The sequence below is a fragment of the Mchenga conophoros genome, linkage group LG3, assembly GCF_057382185.1.
Source record: "Mchenga conophoros isolate Kocher_MC1m ecotype Shallow Benthic linkage group LG3, M_conophoros_male_GT1.1, whole genome shotgun sequence".
Taxonomy (NCBI): domain Eukaryota; kingdom Metazoa; phylum Chordata; class Actinopteri; order Cichliformes; family Cichlidae; genus Mchenga; species Mchenga conophoros.
Window position 1 is genome coordinate 29974074 of NC_140528.1, and position 22956 is coordinate 29997029.

Genomic DNA, 22956 nt, shown 5'->3' on the forward strand with positions numbered 1-22956 from the left:
ATGTAAATCTCAGCCCAAAACACCACTATCTGCTTCACTATGCTGATTTGAGTTTACAGTTTGGTCCACTCATACATACGTGGACTATGCGCTTTGAAAGCAAGCATAGTTATTTCAAAAGGTGCATCAGGTCAAGTAAAAACTTCAAAAATGTGACCAAGTCTCTTGCTGATAGACATCAGTTGTACCAGGCTTATCAGAGTCATGGTGGCCTGTTCAGTCCACAGGTTCAGGTTTTCAACTCAACTACATTTTATCCAGATCTGTATGACGGTGGCATAAGAGCGGCAGTTGCAGACTTTGAAGTTACCTCAAGTAACTCAGTTGTGACAGATAAAGTTAAAGTCAGAGGTACTTCATATGAGAATGGTTTCCTTGTCCTAATGAGATACACCAAGAGACAGCTACAGTTAGGACAAATAGTAAGCATTGTTATTAAAAATGAAACAACTGTCCTTCTTTTGCTGAGGGAGAAAAATGCCAGCTGGGTGCCTGAGCTTGGGGTCTATGAACTTGAGAAAATTTGTTCTGATAAGCTCATTTGCAAAAATATTGACCAGCTTGGTGATTTTTCTCCCCTTTCCTTTTATCAGAAAGGTGCAAGGTCCCTCCTCCCGCTTAAGCATATGCCACTATGGAGCTAGTAAAAGAGTTGGTTAAAAAAGCTATGCCATTGCTCAGCAATGATCTCATGGATTTACTCATGGCTCGACTGGAAGTGATTGGAGTAAACAGTGTAGATGACCTTAACTTTGTCAGGATTGAGGACGTCGATGGAATTCTACCACCCATTCAGTGTCGAAGACTGATTCAGGCCTTCAGTGTCGGTAAGTCTTGGGGTGTGTGTGCAATTCTTTTTCCAAAGGAAATGCTGCTACCAAAGCAAAGTTATGAATAGATTTGTGTACACCTTCCCCAGATTGTTGAGACTAAAATTATGTGTGTAAGTAACTTTAAAAACTGAGCTAATATTAATTTCTGTATTTCATAGAGCAACAAGTTGGATTGGTCTCCATTTCAAGACCTTTGCCACAGAGTGACAAACTTCCCCAAACATCATCTCTAACTCCTGGTCCCATGGATTATTCCTTACCCTGTGAGCCATATGCTGTACCATGGCACAAAATGCCTCCCAACCTCATGCTTGCGTTGAGGGAAAAGAAGAGACCAAAGCCTAAGGAGAGAAGAGAACTTGTTCGTGTTATTATTGATGATGTCCTCTGTAAAGAAAACATACGACCAGGAAGAGCAAAGCTGCGAGAGATTGCAAGGCAGATTGTGCAGGAATATCCCTGCTCTTTTCAAGACAGAGAGCTCAGTGGAACTAAAGTCATTGGAACAGGATATGAGTCTTTGTTTATACAGCTAGAAAACAGAGTTGAAAATGTTAGGAGGCCATTAACGGTCTGCTCAGCAAAGAAAATGGCAGATGATGAAGCCAGAAAGAAGAAGCCTACATGTTCAGATTGGTATGGATGTGTTGAGTGGCAGCCTGCAGTTGAGGACACAGAAGAACTAGAAATTAGGCAAGATGAGTTAAAAAGAGCCTTCAACACTGACCGTCTTCAGGAATCATCTGTTCGAAAACTGATGGCTGAAACATATTGCATCCAACGTGCAACTATAAACAAAGGAACTGCTGTAAACAAAATAGTGGATGAGTGGCCCTTCCTTTTTGAGGCAGTCCACCTTTTTGAGCACACACAGACTCTCCTTGGCTTTGCAGTTCAAACAAGGCTATCAAAAGAACTAACAATCAAAGAAAAGCCCATAAAAGACTTTCTTAACTTAAAAGGCATCGAAATAGTGGAAGGTCCATTATCACTGATAGCTGGAATTGCAAAGTACTTCAAGGAAAACCCTCACCATCTTATGTACCAAAATGAGGTGGGTTTAGCCCCCCCCCCCCCGGCTTAATGTACTCAAACATAAAATGTGCTTTTGCATGAAATGCCTTAAACTAAATGCAGACCAATCAATTGCATTGCCCAAGTAATGCTCACAATGACATTCCCTGTGCTCATGAACATTGTAAGTGGGCTAAAGCAGTTAATTAAAAGTCGTCTAACATAAATGTAAATGCTGTAATGTGATTATTTTAATAAACATGTAACTTGGATGCTGGCGTGACCACAGTGCACACGTCTGCTGTCGCTCACAGTGGTCCAAGGGGCTGCTCAGGGAGTTTGTGTGTTCAGACACATGAACCATTAGAGGGAATATTGCTTTAGACCAACTGTGAAATTGGAATACAGTTGTTCATTGGAAACCCAAACAACCTCTTCCTCATGCTCTGATATCGCCAGCTCCACCCTTTGAGCCTCCTCCTCTTTTTCATCAACATCAGACACTGACTGGTCGGCGGACATCGAGGAAGCCTCCAGAGATAGAAGTTTCAGTACAGAGAGTTACTATGTGCACCTGCTGAAGGCAGGTGAAGCTTCATTGTCTTATTCATCATATTCAGCATGCACCTGCTGAGCTGCAGGATGTCAGCAGGTGAGTAAAGAGCAACACAACAAAAGCTATTTCAAACACATCAGCACGCTAAACAAGGATACCACAGCCATCACATACATGACGATCTGTGTCTGAGTGTGTTGCTGTGAATTATGGGACAGCATTATACGCTCCTATTTTATAAAGGGTGGTCCAGTGTGTCCTCCTAAAGGAGGTAATAAAGGAAGAGCCAGAGCTCCCTTCCTTGGTTTTAGAAGATTCTCCAGCTGTGATTGTGGCCACAGAGACTTTAAGAAGTCACAAACTGAGAAAACGGACCATCAAACTGCAACACAGCAGTCAAAAACACACCACACTGATTTTTTCTGACGCTATAAGCTGAGAAACATCTGTAGAAAGACGGCAGTGAGTGACGGCACCACAGGATCTGAGCCTGATGGACACTCAGGAGATTCTCAGCTTCACCTCCGACTCTCTGTTTGACTCCGGCTGCTCTCAGTTCAGGATCCAGAGCTTCATCGTGGATCCACTGACAGGGTCAGGATGAGATAAGGTTGTTTTTTTTTAGTCCTCGGCCTGCTGTGATTGGCTGCTCACAGAGGTGAGAGGTCAGCGTGTGCTGTCTGTTTGATCTGCTTAACTTTATTAACAGCAAAGTAAACACACGCCCACACTGCAGAGCCAAACCAGCTCTCTGTCATTACAGGGTTTGAAAGAAGAAACCGATCACATGACTGTGGAAACAGATTTATTGAGAAAAGAATGAGGAAGTAAAATCCAGCAAACAGCTGACAGTGTCTGAGTCTGGGTTCATCTCTATGTGCGTGTGCGTTTGTTAACACTGGAAGGTCCCACACACACAAACACCCACAGAGCTCCGCCCCCTCCAGCCTGACAGCCAAACAAAGCAATAAAAGATTCAGTTTCCCAGCACACACCTGGCTTTCCTCCAGCTCAGGGCCATCAGGAAGAAGCTCACCTGGTTGGCTCCTGCTGTCAGACAGGTGTAAAGACTCTAAGAATACTCTGCACACACACACATGATGAAATCTCTAAACACATTGAGACTCCAGCAGATCCACCACAGTCCACATTCAGCCTGACTCAAAGAGCCTGGATCAAACACAGAGCTTCCAGCAGCTGCAGCTTTACTTCCAGCTGACAGACAGAAGCAGAATCCACAATCAGGATCACCTACTGGGAACCAGCATCAGTCCTGGGGCACAGAGAGGAAACATTGTTAGACCAGGTCTGACTGCTTTGAACCAGGAGCTGTACAAACCTGTACTGCTTTAACCAACGCTGGTGTGCGCCAGCAGGAGCAGGTGCTGGCTTTATCTGCTGTGTTTGTAGCATCAGATTCAAATCATATATGGTTTGGGGGGGCTGAGGGGCCCCGGCTCTCATCTTGTGTCATTAATTTGTAGATAAATAGGTGTGGTCCTGTTTCTGTCTCTTAGTCCTGTCTGCTCTCTTTCACAGTTATCACAGTTTATAAAAATCTCAGTGCACTTTTATAAACTGTGAATGTGCCCACTGCTAATATGTAGAAGCAGTTGTATTAAAAACAAACTGTTGCAATTAAAAGCCCAGAATGACTCATCCACATCACAATCCTGACACTGAGCCTGATGTAAACTGGTGTTTCATTCATACAGGAGCTCACCATGCAGGCACACGTGTGGTTACACACACAGATCCAGCCCTCAATGTTTCTGGCAGTTTCATTTTCTGGTTTAAATAAAGCCACCCTGCAGCCCGAGTGTGTCTTTATAAACTATCTGCTCCTCATCCTTTGTACCTGCACTCAGAGCTGTGGACTCACCTGGGCTCCAGCTCAACTGGTAAAGTCTTCTCAAGCAAATCAGCTGCTTTTATCGCTTTAGCAGAAGCGACCTTTTTGGGGTAGAAGTCGTAGACTTTGTAGAGCAGCGTGGCAGGATGATGACCACCAGGGGGCGTCATGGCATGAACACCAATCAGCGGCATCACTGAAACATAATAATGACAATTTAAACCATCACAGTTTCCTGCATCCCTCCCTCGCTGTGTGGCTCCCTCACACAGCTTTTCAACGTTTCACTCTTAATCTGGAATTATAATTTATCGTATTTAAGCTTTATTTACACAGGTTGTCCCACTGATACATGATGTCTCATTTATAAAGAGACCTGCTTCAGACAAACATATTAAAATGACTACAATAAAAAAATAGTCTTATAACTAAAATGGTCTAATGTTTCCACTGATGAGTCATTTATACGTCTTCTAAAGTCTGTAAGTAAAGTTAACTAAGAGACCTGCAAGTCGTGCATTATGCTCTATGCAGTTCTGTATGAACTGAATCCTGCATAAGGCCCATGAGGACCAGTCAACCAGAGAGTATAAAGTACAGTGGTGTGCTAGATCTGTGCTATGTGATAAACAGACTCCAACAGATGGAGAGAATGAGCAGAGACAATAATTATATCACTGAAATCCAGGAGAGCTGGATGGTGTGGTAGCAACAAGAAGAAGCCCAACTACACTACAAGACCTGAACACAGACTTTTACATTAACCCCCACACCACCGCCTTTTCTCGGACAGCAGAGTGATGAACGTTAAATCCACCAACTGCCACGTCTTTAATCACTATAAAATTAGATAACTGACTTTCAGATACGACAGTTATGTCAGCACTACTTGAACAGGCCCAGACTCTAAGTATATCCATCTTAGGCAGCGAGCTATGAGCGTTTATATGAAGGATGTGGAAACCAGGCAGTTGGTATATCACACACAGCCAGGGCCTAGCGTTAACACCAGAGAAAAAGAACACAACATGATTATTAAGCACTTTTAAATGTTCTGGTAAACAAATAACTACAGTAACAAGTATAGCTGACAGCACGGGTCTCAACAGCAATCATAATACAGTAAGAAATGCACCAAATCCAGAGACGCCTGGCACCCTCAACCCACACTGTTGGCTGTACCCAAAGCTGCTGCTAGCTGCTGTCAGCTGTTGCTCCCCGTCTGGTGCTAAATGACGTAATGACTTCTCTAATATTTTCCCATGTGGCAAAGCTAACCAGCAGGCTCTGCTTTACTGCAACACAAAGATGAAACCGTCACAGTGTGCAGGTGTTCATTCAGGAGCTGATTAATCAGTGAGGACCTGAGCTGTCATGTGATGATCTGATGATGTCACAGAAACAGTGAGTCACCTGACTTAGGCAGAACATTTGTGAAGCAGAGCTCAGAGTCGGGTTTGAAGAACATCTCCTTCTGAGGTCTCCACAAGCTCAGAGCTGCAGCATCTTTGTTCCAGTCCTCTGGCTGCTTCTCACTGAACTTGTGAGCCAAAGGTGTATATCCATCTGTAACAGTGAGAGCAAGGGTCAAAGGTCAAAGAGTGACGACTCAGGCTGAACTGATACACGCCACAGTTCTAATGTTTCATGCTGCTCAGACTTTGGCTTTGGTAAAGTAATACTGGCAGGCACCACAGCTACTCCTCACCTTCCTGGTATATGCACCTATGGTACAAATTTGAAGATCCTAAGTGATCAGGGAAACGCTTGGATTCAAACTGGGCCGAGGTTTTTACTATAAACTCGTATTTCGCCTCCTTCTCGAGTTACCACATTTACAAACTTGGATTTGCACCCTGCTAGCCTGGTGGGGAGACGCCATACTTCTTTCATGACCGAGAGGTAGAAACTGTCATTAGAGAAAGAAACTCAACGATCTAACTGATCCAAGCAATCCAACCATCCCTTAGCTCAAGTTATCCTGACTCTGAACAAACCCTTTAGAAGGGCCATCAGCTTCTGGAAGTCATGGATCCTCTTTCCTTTTCTGCAGGCAATATTTTCCACGGGTTTGTGAGATTTCAAACATTGCAAACTTGGAAATTCTTTGCTGACGTGTTTGTGGTGTGACACAGCGGAGAGAACCACAGATTTATCTGTGGTTATATTGAGTTATTAATCAGTGTCTCCTGGCAGAATAAGACATAAATGTAAGTATCTTTAATATTTAACTGACCTTTAGCCTGATTCATGTGGAAATTTCTCACATATCAGATTTAAAAACAAAGGTCCTCTTACAGGGCCCTGTGGGGCCCCACTATTACTACAATCTCAAAGGACATCAGAGAGAGAGGAGAGATTCTGAACTCTGACCCTTAATAATTCTAATTTTCATGCTTTGTTTGTGATTTAAATCATCCTGCTGATGAACATCCAACTTACACGTGTCCTTTAAAGTGCTGTGAAGAAAAAATGTATGTGACATGTACATGAAACTGTATAGAAGGCCTAGAATCCACACTGGTTTCAAACTCATATGTTGTGGTACGAACTGGCTTCAGTTTGGTGTGAGTGCTGCTCTGACCTCTGCTGCACATCCTTGTGTAGATGACTCCAGCCAGGAAAAAGAGCAGACCCAGGATCAGCCCAAAGGCTCCAACGATCATCAATTTCTTGGATTCAGACATGGACGGGACTGAGGACACACAGGTGAGAGTCACACAGGTGGACAGACACACAGGTGTGTACAGGTGTGTAGATACAGACAGGTATTTACCCCAGTCAGTAACCAGAGGTCTCTCCAGGCTGGCGTGCTCCACCATACAGGAGATCTTCTCTCCAGACCTACAACACAAACCAACATCACTGACTCTCACACTGAACTACAATTCGTGACTTTTCGTTATCCAGCCTAATTCTATTTCCTGCTGTAGCACTCCGAAGTAACAAAAGGAAGGTTTAGTTGGCATGGCTGCACAATTATTTTGAACCTGGAGACTCAATGCTTTTTATGGAATCATAAGATTTGTTCATTTGATCATTTTACATCTTGTAGAAATGTGTTCCAAGCACGCGACTATCTCCGTCATCCAGGTGTAAAGGTCTTTAGCACTGGTCCTTTAGAACAGGAGCTTCATGATGTTTTAGCTCAAGTCCATCACAGGCTCAGTTTGAGGAATTCTCTGAAATTTATTACATGACACATCAACACATGCAACGGTAATGTAGGGAAATGTTCATATTCACTAAGTGAAAACAAAGAAATTGTCATGACATGTTTATTGCTTTGTTAAAAACAATCTGGGGGACTTCCTATTTTTTGCTCTGCTGAATTCAGACAGTTCCTGCTGAAACCACTTGGCTCAGAAGAAATGGGAACTTTGGGTGAATTTAGTTGTGGCAGGAATGAGGAAGGAAAAGAGGGAAGAGGTTTCACAGGCTGAGCTGTGAACATCTGCATCTGTGGATCATTTTCATGTTATTCAAACGAAAGTCAGTGAGCTGGAGACACAGACCAGACTGAGCTAAATAAGTCGAGGGCGCCCAAGGATCAGACCAGAGCTGTTTTATTGAAAAAATGAATATGGAAGGTGATCTGTGCTGACGCTGGAACTATCCTGGAGAAAGTAGACATGAGACTGAAGAAGCTCCACAGCATCAGGGAAAAAATAAGCAGGTGACAGAAAACATTAAAAACTTACAAGAATAAATTAGAATCAGCAAGTCCTGTTAGCAGGCCCAAACTAGACTCACCTGGGTGTGTACTCCAAGTAGGAGTGGGTCTGGTAGAACCAATCAGCATCTGGAAGCTCATCAGTTGTTGTGGTGTTAGAGGTTACTTCCTGTCCGTTTCTCAACCAGCTCACTTTGATATATTTGGGGTAGAAGTCGTAGACGCTGCAAGCCAATATGGCAGGATGATGATCAATGGGAGGCTTCGTCCAGTGAAGTCTGACGAATGGTTTCGCTGGAAAATGAAAATGACTTTGGTAAATTTTGCAACAAACTAAAGCAGGACGCCGCAAACCACAGACACTCCGGTGTGAACTCCAGAGATCGTGTAGCTTTATTGAACGTGTCACATTAAACCTTCAGCAGTGTTACTGTAAACTGTGCAGAAGGTCCAGGCAGGAGTTGTGTTGATGATGCATCAGTGTGATGATGTTTATACGATGATCCGATGATGCCACAGAAACACTGACTCACCTGATTTTGTCAGAACACTTCGGTACCAGAGGTCAATGTTTGGTGTGCAGTACGTCTCCTTCTGAGCTCTCATTGAGGTGAGCTGCCCAGGAACATTGTTAAAGTACTCTGCCTCCCTGACACCGTACTCGGTGTATCCAACAAACTTCCCCACACTGCTGTCAAACCTGACATACTCTATCCTGTTGTAATAGTAAGATCTGATGTACTCTATGTCCCGCAGCTCAGTGGAGTTAAACAGGCAGCGGGATGAAGTGTAATACTCGTATCCATCTGAAACACAAAGATCAGAGAGTCACTCAGGCTGAGCTGGTCCCCCCACACACACATCTCTACTGTCAGGAGTTACACACAGCTACTGTTGGAGCACCACAACAGCAACATCATCACTGTCACATCACTTCAAATACAATATGTCCCTTTTATTTATATAGTGCCATCTCACAACAGCAGTCTGCTAAGGTGCTTTACATTGTAAACACTCAATGTTAAACAATGTTAAACGTTAGACAGCAAACTCCAACAATCACATGACCCCCTATGGGGACTGCTAATGATTTAGTGCAGTTGTGCTGTATAAACACATGATATGATATAATATTGCTGAGGTTTGCACATTTGTACAGGCTGTGTCTGGTTTGAGACCAGGAGGACACACAGCTCTCCGTCAGGAAGAACATCCAGTGTAAAAGGTTGCAAATCAGTGCATCACAATATTACACATATCACTTCATACATTTCATAATTGACGTCATCCACTAAAAACAAAATAGAAATTATAAGTGATATATTGAAAAACTGTGCAAAACAAATATTATATCATAACAAATGATAAAGTTTATGTCCAGTAAACTGTACGAACACTGAGGCGAACAGTTACTTTCAGTGACTGATGATTGGTGTATTCATTATTAACCTCCTCAGACCCGAACTCTTCCACAACATGCATTTTTAATTTATATTTGGGCTGATTGGGGCCCGATGACTGTAAAAACAAAGAATTACCAGATTTTGATTTTACTTTATTTTTGTTTTTATGAAAAATCAGAGCCAACTATGAGGATATTCATTTAAAATTTTGATAGAACAGGACCCAGGAGGTTAATGTGAAGAAGTGAAAAAGGTAAACAAAGTAGCCGGTTGATGTTTGTGTTTGATCTCATTTGACTCTGTCAGCTGATGAAAACAAGTGATCTAAACAATCACTGAAGAAATGGAACCAGCTCTGAGAGGAAGAGGAGGATCATCACAGGTTAAGGACAAAAAGCTAATCCCAGCTCATATGTCACGTTCATTTAATCAATAAAACATCTCTGATGCATTTAGACTCTTTGAACATACATGTGAGTGTATTGATTGAATGTTGATGAGTGTATGTGTAATACCTGCTCTGCAGAGGATGATGAAGAAGAGGCTGACGCAGAGAAAATATGAATCCATGTTGAGTTCTCCTGACAAACTCTGACAGTCTGACTGAACACAGTGCTAAAAACCAGAGGGCATGTCACATGATCTGCAGCATCATCTGTTGCCAGGAAGAAATCTGTGACAGGAAACCAGGAAATGAGCTTTAATTTATTCAGCTGGAAATGCTCTAACTCGAACAGACTTCCTCTGAAATACCGAAAAAGACCAAAATCTGATCATTTATTTAACTTATAAATAATGGAATGACTGACTTCAAACATATTATGAAGTCTAGATAAAAAAATTTAAAAAATTAAAAAATTAAAAAAATAAAACCTTTTTTCTTTCCTTTTGTGTGCGTCAGTCAGAGAGCGCCCAAACATCCCGCAGCTCACAGTTTACACCCTCAGCACATTCTTTCACTTCTCATCTTAGTCACGTGTTCATGGTTCACATATTAAAGTTGTGGAGACAATACTCAGCATCTAACTTGCTCCAAAGAAGTGTAGAGAGGGTAAACATTTTTATGGCATGTAGTTTCAGATGAAACTTTTTAACAGATCAATAAATACACACACAGTGTTTATGCAGTTTCAGTTCGTCCTGTTGGCTAAAGGTACACTTACTTTATTTCCAGGGAGAGAAACTAGTAATAATGTGACAAAGATGTAAGAAAGAGAGGACAGAGGAGGAAGAGCAGAGAAGATGATCAGCAAGCAGTTTCTTTTAGAAGGAAGTGACACAAGACTTTGATGGATTTAAAAAAAACAATATTAAGTGTGTCGCGGCCTGAAGGTGACTGAAAGAAGCCAGTAGTTTGGAGTCTGGAGGCTTCATTCTGAGCTCTAAGTGAAGTCAACAATAGGACTGTTCAGTATCTCACTGACCAAATCAGGGAGTCTTTGCAGCCTGACTGGTGGTTGTGGAAGCTGAGAACATCTTACACTAACGCCTGTGCAATCACATGTTATCAATATATTAAAATAAATGTTTGAGTTATTAACACCCACACTGGTAGCTACTCAGCTTTTAGTCTGTAAGCTAACATCGCCGACTTTGTTCCTTTTTGTTGTTGATCTTAATTTGCTTTTGTTCTGCATTTTTTCTAAAATACATCTCAGCATTAATGCTAACGCTGAGTACATCACAACATGCTAAGAAGAGACAAAGACGGAATTTATAATACAAAATTAAAGAAAAATGTCCCCACTGTTTATTGTCACGGTGTTTGTTAATCAAAGTGGGATTTAAGGTTAACTTGTGTTGAATTCATCCTTTCTGTGGAAGTTTGCCTCAGAATGCCCTCACCATGTGGCTCAACTCAGTTTGAGTCTTTTCTTAAAATGTAATCAGGTTTAATTTGTTCAGGTTCCCGTGCAAGACCTTTGAAACAATTAATGGAAATAGAAGTCTGATAAGGCCTGAGGTTTTTTAGCCTTTCTTTTAACCAGATTTTTATTTGTTTTTCAGTTTTGCTGCTCCATAAAAAGAATGAATTTAATATCAAAAAGAAACATTCAGTTATTTTAATTATTTAGTTATTTTAAAAGGTCATGAGCTTCATCTTCATTCTGCACACAAGAAAAATCAGCTCACCAAATACAGCATGAAACCGTTCCACAACAGAAACATTCAGAAACACACTGAAATCAACGTTTCCTCAGTAAATCTTCAATGATGTGAAACTCTCCGTTTCACATCAATAATCAGTCCCAGTGAGGATGAGGAGGGTCTGAGATCATTCGGACCAGCTGCCACAGTTTTCCTCCACATGTTTCATTTGTAATGAATCATATAAAAGTCAGTTCATCAGAGGATGGTGTCTACCTCAGAATTTATTAAAACATTAGCATCAACCGATCAGCATCACTTTCTTCCTCGGATGAAGAGATAGATTCCTGCTGCCACGCCGAGGACACCGACAGTCAGACCCACTCCACAAAATATTGCAGGTCCCAGAATGGATTCAACGTCCTCCACCTCTGCAGAGACAGAGAGAGACGTGGACCTTCACATCTGTAAACAGTCAGTCTTTGTGCTGGGACCAACACTTTCTGCTTGTTTTTTTATTTCAGATCATATTATTAGAGATCATTGAACACACTTCCATTGCTTTGCACACATGCAGCCTTTGCCTTAGAATATAACTCACCTTGTGATTACTGTTGTTGGTACATTTTATAATAAACTGAACCTGATATACTCACCATAGATTTTGGTAACTGGTTGGGTCAGGGCCACATGTTCCACTGTGCAGGCGTACAAATCTCCTCCCTTTGGAACAAAGTCCAGTTTGGACGTCTGGCTGAAGGAACCATCCTTGTTGGATAAGGGAACAGTGATGCTGGTTCCTTCAACCACTTTCTTTGTGTTCTTGCTCCAGGTGACGTTAACGGGAGCAGGATAGAAACCAGTCACATGACAGATCAGAGTGTTCTGGACTCCAATCTCCACATTTACTATAGTGTAGATTTCCACACTGTCAGGAGCATCTGTGCACAAACACATACAGTTTACTCACAACACCGCGCGACAGGCTGCACTCAATAACACGAGAAAACAAAAAACTGTGAAAGAAACAGAAGCTTCTGCTGCTGAACTCCAGTTTCTAGAGAAAATGGAAAAAACACAAATGTGCAAGAACAGATTTTTTTGTTGGTTTCATGTCATGTGATAAAGTGGAAATACATACTGTAGGTTCCCTATTTCATTTCATAGGAAGCATAATATTTCCATAGCATAAGATAAGATAATATAAACTAAGATAAGATAGGACAAGAGAAGAAGAACTTTACCGAGGCAGAGAGAAATTCTTTTGTCATAAACATAAGAGTGCTAAAGAGAGCTGCTAGTAAGTAGATCATCTTTGTTCTTAATCAAAGACATGAGTCTGATCAACATCTTAGCAGAATGATGTCGTCTATTTCTGCTCATCATCATCGCTGTGTTGGATTATGATTCTGAGAAGGATTTGGGCGTCCATCATTTACCAGGTGGACTGCAGATTCTTAAGCCTTTTAAGGTTCTCCCTGTGAATCGTAGCTTCCTTATTATTTTCAATAACACAGAGCACTGAGGTGGAACATACCTACACTACTGGAAGGGCCTATCTCACCACCAACCTCTCTCCTCCAAAGCTAGGAACAACATCACCATTAGTTCAGAGTGGGTTCATTAAGTAATTAGAATCGATTATTATTTTTTTAATGTGCTGTTAAAGTCTAAACTGTGTCTAAACTTCCCTTTCTAACTTTTTGTGAAACAATAAAGGTGTGAATCTGAGTATAAATGTATTTAAGTCCAAATAGATCTAACTGGTTGCTCTAGCAAGTAAAATCTTCCCCTGAAACCTGCAGTCTGGGCTTCATCCCTGGTTAACAAGTCCCACGATCTAGACGGGGCTGTCATAACATAAGTGACTGATAGGAACCGACTTGCAAGGCCACTCAGGTTTGTTCATGTCTTTCTCAAAAAAACACATTAATAGTTTGCAGGAACTAATTACTGAAGTTAACTCAGGAAGATTAACTTAGAAAATATTTTCTGTTTCTTCACAATACTTGGAGATTTCTCAACAATCATTTCACACACGTTGCTGTTTTTTTAAGATAACACTAACTCACCAAATTTGGATTATCTTTGTGTGTTTTTGTTCTGGTTTATATCTGTAATCTGGTGAATACAGACACTTTGTGAGCTTGGATTAACCTCAGGATAACACCATTATTCTGTTGTTTGCATCACATGTTATTTAAAACTAGAGTGAGCCAACTACATACTGTACACCTGAGTGTCAGGATAATGACAGCAAAGCTGATCTAACCTGTCAGCCTGTCACAACTGGATCTCTGCGAGTTATCTGCCATAAAGCTCTTGTTGTTGTTTTTTATCACTTTAACAGAGTGAAATATTTACAGGATTTACTCCCAAGCTGGAAACGTGCTTCTGTTCTTTACATGTGGACTGTGTGGTTGATGAGTTATGTTTACCGAGTTCTTTGGGGAAGTCCTTCATAGCTGAACGAGCCACCTTCAGGTTTTGTCTGCAGATCTGTTGATTAGCCACAGCTTCTTCATACATTCCTTCCTGCCAGTGTGGATGATCTGCAAAGGCTGGCAGAGAATCAACACCTGTCTGTTTGTTGAAGTCTGCGTACCAGACCACCTCATCATCCAGTATCAGCACATCCTCTCCAACAGTGTCTGAACAGCCGCTGATGGAGTTCATCTCGTAGAGACCTGAGGAGAACAGAGAGCTTATTCAGTGTCTGTTATTCAGTGTCTGTTATTCAGTGTTTGTGTTGTGAACAAGCTCATATTTAGACAAACTGTGTCCCAGTAATCAGCTGGTGAAGTTTAACGATCACGTGATAAATGTGTGCGCGTGCTCGTCTCTTCTGTTTCGGACTTCTGACAGAGTTCATTTGCTCACTAATATTTTTAATAAGTTCATTAAAACAGAGTTAATGAGTGATTTAGAGACTCACCATCAGCAGAGACACAGAGGACGGAAGAGAGGACGAGGAGCAGCACCCACACCTTCATCTTTATCATCATCAGCAGGAGCTCTGTGACTCTCTGAATGTCTGCGAGCTCGTACACAAACATCAGCCAATCACAGAACAGGGACCACATGATGTCATCGGTGTCTAGGCAGACAGAGGCACCAGGCCCACAAACACACACAGACACATAGAAAACAGAAATTAATAATGACATTATAATAAACTCATTTTGATCAGAGCCCGATGAAGATGGATGGAAAAGAAAGATTAAATAAAAACAAAACAAACGGAGCAGGTGGTCAGGTGACTCAGATGGTCAGGTGATCTGCGAATGCAGGTGCACTGAGGACACCTGGTGGACAGATGAAGAACTGCAGAGGTGATCTGCTCAAACCTTTAGTCCAGGAGGAGTTGGGGTTCCTCCTGTGAAGGGTGGAGCAGCCGTGATGGCCTCATCCTTCTGCTGTGAGCTTAGATGGACCATAATCAGTCTCTGAGAGGCTGAATCATCTCCAGCCCTGCTCTGTCTCTAAACTACAATCTACTGAACCCTGAGATAACTTTAAAAATCACAGAGACTTTTGGGAAAAGCTGAAATTGAATTCATGTTGATTTTTCATCCAAATCTTCATTAAGGTTCAAGACTGAAATCTAAGTGTTAAATAAATGTTAAATCAGTGTTAAAATACTGATGAAGCCTGACAGTTGTTCTCTAATAACTGATGACCTGTTTATGGCAGGCGTATTTATTTATTTTTGGCCACGTTTAAATTGCGTAGTTCATAATATAAATGTATGATGCAATATTATTTTGGTGATTTTATACACAATTATGTTCAATATATATGTAATAACATTATGGTTACTTGCCTCACTTTGTAATTTTATGTCCAACATTTAAATTATTTTTACAGTAACCTTGTTTGCTGTTTACAGAGAGAGTGTTTATGGTATGGTGGTCCTTGTGCATTGAGGAGTCAAAGTAAAAGTTGATTGCACACTGTCCTGCTGGTATTTATTATGGAAAAGCATGTTTGAGATCAACTGTAGATTGAAGTACAGCTACAGCCCAAAGAGATACACAACAAAAAGCAGAAACCAGAAGGTTGCATACCTACAGTTGACCAGGTGACATCAAAGATGTTGAAAAGTCATGGATTTATGAAATTAAACCTATTATCAGTTGGACTGTTTTATATCACCCATCTGAAAGTGGTACATCCCATGAGAAAAAGTCTTTGGCTTATGGCAGGCTGCCAAACTGCAACTAATAGTCACAATCCTCGAGTTCTGTTTAAAATCTTTAACTCAGTTTTTAATCCTTGCTCTGATGTTTCGAGGGAGGCCTCCCCAGCTTTATGCGAAAAATTTCTAAATCATTTTATAGATAAAATCTCAGTGTTAAGAGCCCCACATTCTGCAGCAGTAAATCAAGCCCCATTTTCCGAATAATCAATGGTTTTTTCAACCTTTTGAACCTGTGTCATTCTCGACTTTAAAGGAAATAATTAATAACCTGCGAAGCTCAAATTCTTTGCATGACATTAAGGATGCATTGAATACAATCGGGTACTGTATTTTATTTTCAACGAACTCATCACTGTTATCTGGCTGTGTTAGAATAGAATAGAATAATCCTTTAATTGTCCCACAAGGGGAAATTAGGGTTTAACAGCAGCCAGAAAGACACATATACAAACAAACAGGACACAGGACAGAAACATACACAATTTTTCTTACATATTTACATTAAGGACAATGGTTACTATATACAGAGTACTGTACAGTTATTAAATTAAATAAAAATAACTACAGATAAGAGGCAGAGCAGGTTGTAGTGTGAATCGGTTAATTAACTTATTGCAGTTACAGTGCAGATGTAAACATCTGTGTTTGTTGGGAGCAGTTCTGATTGTACAGTCTGACAGCTGCAGGGAGGAAGGACCTGCAGAAACGCTCCTTCATGCATCTAGATGCAGCAGTCTGTCACTGAAGCAGCTCTGCAGTTCAGCAGCATTTACATGCATGGGCTGGGAGACTCTGTCCATCAGAGATGTTATTTTGGCCAGAGTCCTTCTGTCTCCCACCACCTGCACTGGGTCCAGGGTGCATCCCAGAACAGAGCTGGCCTTCCTGATGAGTTTATCCAGCCTCTTCCTCTCAGCTGCCGATAAACTGCTGCTCCAACATACAACACTGTAAAAAATGACAGATGCCACCACAGAGTCATAGAAGGTCTTTAAAAGCGCTCCCTGGACTCCAAATGACCTCAGCCGCCTCAGCAGGTAGCGTCTGCTCTGACCCTTCCTGTGTTGTGGCTCCAGTCCAGTTTATTATTCAGGTGAACACCCAGGTACCTATAAGAGTCCACTATCTCAATGTCCACTCCCTGGATGTTCACCGGTGTCAGTGTGGTGGGTCTGCGTCTCCGGAAGTCCACCACCAACTCCTTGGTTTTCCCGGCTTGGTTAGCAGGTGGTTCTGCTGACACGAGTCCACAAAGTCCAGAGTCCACTGTCTGTACTCTGAGTCGTCCTCACCTGTGATGAGGCGACTATGGCAGAGTCGTCAGAGAACTTCTGTAGGTGGCAGCGTGGGGAGTTGATGGAGAAGTCTGCAGTGTAGAGGGTGCCAGCACAGTGTGGGGCCCCCGTACTGCAGACCAGCGTGTCAGAGACAGCCCTGTGTCCTCACATACTGTGGGCGTCCTGTGAGGTAGTCCAGCATCCACTGGGACATGTGGTGGTCCACTCCCGATATCTCCAGCTTGTCTCTCAGAAGTCGTGGCTGGATGGTGTTGAAAGCACTGGAGAAATCAAAGAACATGATCCTCACAGTGCTTCCAGGCTTCTCCAGGTGAGTCAGAGCTCGGTGCAGGAGATAGATGATGGCGTCCTCCACCCCGATGCCAGGCTGGTAAGCAAACTGCAGCGGATCCAATGAAGACCTCACCAGGGGGCGCAGATGGTTTAGAACCAACCTCTCGAGGGTCTTCATCAGATGCGATGTCAGGGCTACCGGCCTGTAGCTGCTGAGGTCCTTGGGATGGGAGGTCTTTGGTACCGGTACCACACAGGAGGTCTTCCACAGCTGTGGTACTTTCCCCAGTGACAGGCTCAGGTTGAACAGATAACCTAGGATGCCACACAGTTCATCTCTGCAGCACCTCAGGAGCCTGGAGCTGATGTCATCTGGACCTGCAGCCTTCTGCACCTTGATCTTGATCTTGCGAAGCTCGTTCCTCACTTGAAGTGCTGAGATAGAAAGAGTGGATTTCGGGGGAGGGGTGTGTATGTTGGAATCCACAGAAGCCGGGGGTGGGTGTGATGACTGGGAGCTGTGAACCTGAGAGGTGTGAAGTCCTGAGATGAAGGACAGGCAGGCCCTGAAGATGAAGGAGATTGCAGCAGGGGGGACGATGCTGTGGGAGGGGTGGGTGGTTGATCAAACCTATTAAAATATTTATTTAGGTCATTCACCCACCCCAAGTCTCCTGCAGCCTGGGGGGTTGGTTTTTGTCCTGAGATTGTCTTCAGGCTGTTCCAAACCCCTCTGATGTTGTCCTGTTGCAGCTGCTCTTCCATCTTCCTCCTGTAGTTTTCCTTTCCTTGCCTCATCTTCCATTTCAGCTTCTTCTGAACAACTCTCAGCTCCTGTTTGTCTCCAGATCTAAAGACTCTTCTTCTCCTTGAGGAGAGCCTTTATTTCAGGATTTATTTATGGATTGTTGTTAGAAAAACACCGTACCTTTTTGATGGGTACGGTGTTGTCCACACAGAAGTTCATGTAATCCGTAATGCAGTCTGTGATGCTGTTGAGGTCATCCTCCAGGGGGCTGCAGAGGTTTCCCACACAGTAGAATGGAAACAGTCCCTCAGGGCCTCTTCAGTCTCTGCCGACCATTTCCTTACTGTGCGTTTCACAACTGGTTCTCTGTGTACTAGAGGTTTATACACAGGCTGGAGATGAACCAGATTGTGATCTGAGCCCCCCAGGGGAGGGAGAGGTGATGAGCTGTATGCCTCCTTGGTGTTGGCATACAATAAGTCCAATGTTTTATTGTCTCTGGTGTGGCAGGTAACATGGGTGAAGGTGGGGAGAGTGGAGGACAGGGAGATGTGATTAAAGTCCCCAGAGATCAGGAAAAGGGCCTGAGGGTGCTGTGTTTGGAGTCTGCTGGTTACAGTGTGCAGGACCTCACAGGCTGCTGCAGCACTAGCAGAGGGCGGGACATACACAGCTATCATGATCACGTGTGTAAACTCTCGCGGTAGATAGTACGGTCTCATGCTAACTGCTAGCAGCTCAATGTCCTTACAGCATAGCGTCTCTTTGATAGATAAATGACCAGAGTTACACCATCTATCGTTCACAAACACAGCCAGACCCCCTCCTCTCTTCTGACCACTCTCCGCTGTTCTGTCGGCCTGGATCAGATGAAAATCCTCCATGTTTACGTGTGAGTCCGGAGTTAGCGCAGTTAGCCACGACTCTGTGAAGCACATCAGGCTGCACTCCCTGTAGCTCCTCTGATGTTGGGTAAGAGCCGCCAGTTCGTCTACTTTACTGGGGAGAGATCTCACATTCCCCATAATAATAGATGGAATCGCTGGCCGGTACCTCCTAACTTTACTGCAACGTCCGGTCCCGGCCCGAGTACCGCGTCTCTTCCTCCTCACCTCGCGGGGGATGTTAGCTTGCTCGGCGGTAGGCAGGGCAGCGGAGGCTCTGAGGGCTAACAGCTGATCCCTGCTGTAAACAATGGGAGGTCGGACCTCCACGAGCTCTCCGGACACAGATGCCGTAAAAAATGTAATAAAGAACACGATTGTCCATAGAATTCTGAGCTCCATTGTGGGGACAGCAGTCCACAATAGAAAAACAAAAACGATAAACACAAAACAACAGAGAAAAATATATTAAAGAGAAAAAAGGACTCGGTCAGATCGGAGCGGCGCCGGAAGTATAATAAACTGGATTTAACAATCTCTTTGAGATTTTGAATAATAACCAATAAAGTGAGATTCAAAGAGTAAAAGTAGTTCTGTGCTACTAACAAACCCAGAAGGACATATAATCAATCTTCCATTATGTCCCTAGACCTGAAAGAAGCAGTCCTTTAAAAAGATTTCCCTGCCTAATTCTTCCTTTTTCAGTGAATTAACAAAAGGACATGCTGACAATATCTACTGTCCCTTTCTAAGTGTGGGATAAATGTTCAAAAAGGTTCGACTATGTGTCTTAGTGTATAGGGCACAAATATGTTTGAGAGGCTTTAGATGCCAAAGCTTTCAAGCATTAGAGTCTCTACTTTTAGATTGTTGAATGTTCTTGGTTTCAGTCTTCTGCTCATTCATTCAGTTATTAAGGTAATAAAGTATCAACAGTAGACATATTATCTTATCTAAACTTGGGTTCTATTATAACTGTAACACTACAAACTGAGTCAGACGAACCACATAAAATTAATTCAAATTCATTGTAACTAAAACCAAATATAGGCATATTAAAATGTTTCTTTAATACCAGGGCTCGCAAAATCGCTAGCCCGACGTCCTGGGGCTAGCGATTTTTCCAGTCGGGCTACCAAAATCTATCTCTTCCCTGCCCGTCGGGCTATTGTAGGAAGGAAAAATATATGTCAATGCTTTTGCATTCTTTCAGAAATGTAGCTGGGTAATTATGTCATTGGCATCGGTGAGCCACTGTCAATATGTGACATATTGAAGTCGCGTTTGAATTTGCGCTTGTTTTTTGCTTTCACTTTGCAATCGCTCGGACAGCACTGATCTGTGAGTGATGATAATTTGTGCACCAATTCCTCTGACATCGTCTTATTAATTGTTAGCTTACTATGCAAACATGACAAGTGAAATCTCCCGCAGCTTAAACATGTGAGAGGTTGATCGCGCAGAGAATCGCTGAGCTTATGTGAGTCTGTGTGTAAAAGCAGCAGGATATATATTTGACTACGATGACCTGGATGACTGAGAACCTTCACAGACCGATATATATTTTAGTTCTGCTGAGCCAAATAAGACAGGTCAGGGTGAAGAAGTGACAGCCAAAGAAAAGCTTACCACAAAACGGAGAAGTTATGACAAATCAGACTATAAGGCAAAAAGAAAGTGCAGCTTTATGGTTTCATGGACAAAATAATTTCTGTGGCTGCGATATGACGAGCTAAATAACCAGGGCTGCACATAAGTGGTCCGCAGGTGCGCATTCGCTGTCAAAATAAAAAAAAAAAACGCGCACAAGATAAGAAGTTGCAACGCGTGTTTGCGTACATAGGATTTTCTGGAGGAGGACAGACATTTGTTTAGAACTCTTAAAGATGTCGAAGAAGCTCCTTTAAGCAATTACTGTGGTGTTCCTCCACCTCCAAAGAAATGTCAGAAGGAGTCCGAACTACAAAAGAAGCACGTATTCTCGGAAAAGTGGTTGCAGGAGGTGAGCTGGCTTCAAACAAATGATGAACGCACAGATGTGGTGTGGAATGTGCCGTGAAAATCCCACTCTAGCGGACAAAAACAGCCTTTTATATGGACGCAAACGCGCGCTGCAACTTCTTATCTGGTGCGCATCTTTTATTTTGACAGCGAATGCGCACATGCGGACCACTTATGTGCACCCGTGTAAATAACATAATGTTCTGCCGGGTGTGTTGTTGGTTTTCTCTCGATTTCTGAGTCGACAAGCGCCTTTGTTACTGGGACCAGTCATTTTAAGAAAGGCCCCCATTAGAACCCATGAGAAATGCAAGTAATGCATTATTGCTCAGTCTGCAATATCTTTCCCAGAACAAACACCAATTGCAAATAACATACTAAAAATAAAAATGAAAAATCTGTTTAGAACAGCTACTATGTTGCAAAGAGTGAACTACCACTGGTGCAATTTAGCAGTCTTTGCAAACTTCAAAAAGCAAATGGCCTCGATCTTGGTTCCACTTGTCTCTTACCCGTGACTTCAGTGGAAATTTCAAATTCAGGATCTGACACAGACTGATTCAAGTCCTACACAGTTCTTACAAGTCCATAGAAATTTCTGTTCAATCAGAACCAAGTATTTGAGTTGATGATTGTAATTTTTATACAATGTTGTAATTTGTTTTTCAACAATTTTTTGATTAATGTTTTGTTTCCTTTACAATATTATACATTAATGTATAATATTGTAAAGGAAACAAAACATCAATCAAAAAATTGCTCTATTTTTTATTCTGGCTACTTAAATTTATTTTGGGCTACCAAAACCTGAAGAGTCCCTGCCCGAAGGGCTACCAGGGATTTTGAAATTTTGAGAGCCCTGAATACTCTTACTGTATGTGAGGAATAACAAGAATTTTTTTTTTTTTATGACGTTCCCACTGAATCCAGGCAACATTCGAGCAAACAAAATGCAAGAGCACAACCTACCGAGCAAATGATGAAATGCACTCTTGATATTTTGCTCTATATCAGGGGGCGTGTGTGTGTGTGTGTGTGTGTGGGGGGGGGGGGGGGGGGGGGGGGTCAGAGTATGACCCCATAAAGACTTCCCTAAACCTGCTGGTCTGGAAGTCCAACAGTTCATCTAAACCAGGGGTCAGCAACCTTTCTGATGGCGAGTACCATTTAAAATTTCCTCAGAGGTGAGTGTGCCATATGATTGCATTAGCAATAAATTTAATAACGCTCTATATGAACAGTTACACATTATATAGAACCACTTTATAGAATTACATTTGTTTGCAGATGTTGGCAGCTATCAGTGAACAGTTATCATCTATTTTGAAACAAAAAAAGACTTTTTATCCATAACAAGAACTCCATAACTGTACAACAGAAAATACAAATGCTTTTTATGGTCTCCTCACAACAATGATAACAAAAATAAACTAAGCCAATATGGCATGTTTGTTAATACAGAGACACACATGTTAATGTGATCTCTGGTCTCCCACTCAGAGACACAGGTCTCCCAGTGTCCAGCATTCAGAGGCTGCCTGAGGACTCATGTGAGAGAAAACCTGTTCACACAGACATGTAGAGCCAAATACTGTCAATAAGGCCTCTGCAATGTTCTGAAGACAGTTAAACCTGTCAGGTTGTGATGTCCAGCAGGTGAACATGCAGCTCCATGAACACGCACAGCTGTGGAGTCCAGCTGCTTCGATGTTGCATTAACTGGCATTAACTCAGCCAGTTAATGCGAGACAAATCCAGCTGCTCATTAAAGCTTTCTGCTTTGATAAGAAAATAAAACATTGGTCCAAACACCTGAAAGTCTCTATTTGCGATGTGCACCACTGGCCCAGCCATTTATTTTTTGATGCACCTTCTCAGATTAATTCACTGCGTGTCGTGCCCAGGGCTGGACTGGGACAAAAAATGGGCCCAGACATTTTGACTAGAGACCGGCCCACCAGGTATAGGAAAAGCCATAAAGCCTTTGAATGAAAACAAATGCTGTTGTGACAGTGATGTACGCTGTCTTGTTGGTAATAACAGGTAATAATCTGTTGGTCATTCTCCCACTTCAAACAGAGTTCACCCCAGGAACTCTACAGTACATGTCAATCTAAGAAGTGACTTTATGT

At 42.4% G+C, this 22956-nt stretch overlaps 3 protein-coding genes across 4 annotated transcripts; 1 reads left to right on the plus strand and 2 right to left on the minus strand.

Annotated features, from left to right (window-relative positions):
• The first annotated feature begins 634 nt into the window (after positions 1 to 634).
• On the plus strand, positions 635 to 3007 carry LOC146578084 (uncharacterized). The gene is made up of 3 exons (XM_085249826.1): positions 635 to 827; positions 992 to 1887; positions 2885 to 3007. Exons 1-3 carry the CDS (start codon positions 635 to 637, stop codon positions 3005 to 3007), a joined length of 1212 nt encoding a protein of 403 aa, XP_085105952.1.
• Positions 3008 to 3195: 188 nt separating this feature from the next.
• Positions 3196 to 10429, minus strand: LOC146578085 (H-2 class II histocompatibility antigen, E-S beta chain-like). 2 transcript variants are annotated; one of them, XM_085256799.1, is made up of 9 exons: positions 9847 to 10429; positions 8462 to 8734; positions 8009 to 8222; positions 7032 to 7099; positions 6840 to 6950; positions 5669 to 5821; positions 4286 to 4451; positions 3655 to 3676; positions 3196 to 3600 (listed from the first exon to the last, which is right to left on the minus strand). In XM_085256799.1, the coding sequence occupies exons 1-8, from the start codon at positions 9899 to 9901 to the stop codon at positions 3655 to 3657; spliced, it is 1062 nt and encodes a 353-aa protein (XP_085112925.1). In that variant the 5' UTR covers positions 9902 to 10429; the 3' UTR covers positions 3196 to 3600. The 2 variants fall into 2 exon arrangements, with proteins under 2 accessions (XP_085112925.1, XP_085112916.1); XM_085256790.1 differs by having other exon boundaries at positions 3196 to 3676; positions 9847 to 10426.
• A 784-nt stretch (positions 10430 to 11213) lies between these two features.
• Positions 11214 to 14461, minus strand: LOC146578086 (H-2 class II histocompatibility antigen, A-U alpha chain-like). The gene is made up of 4 exons (XM_085256933.1): positions 14355 to 14461; positions 13858 to 14106; positions 12076 to 12360; positions 11214 to 11850 (listed from the first exon to the last, which is right to left on the minus strand). The coding sequence occupies exons 1-4, from the start codon at positions 14422 to 14424 to the stop codon at positions 11735 to 11737; spliced, it is 720 nt and encodes a 239-aa protein (XP_085113059.1). The 5' UTR covers positions 14425 to 14461; the 3' UTR covers positions 11214 to 11734.
• Between the last annotated feature and the right edge of the window lie 8495 nt (positions 14462 to 22956).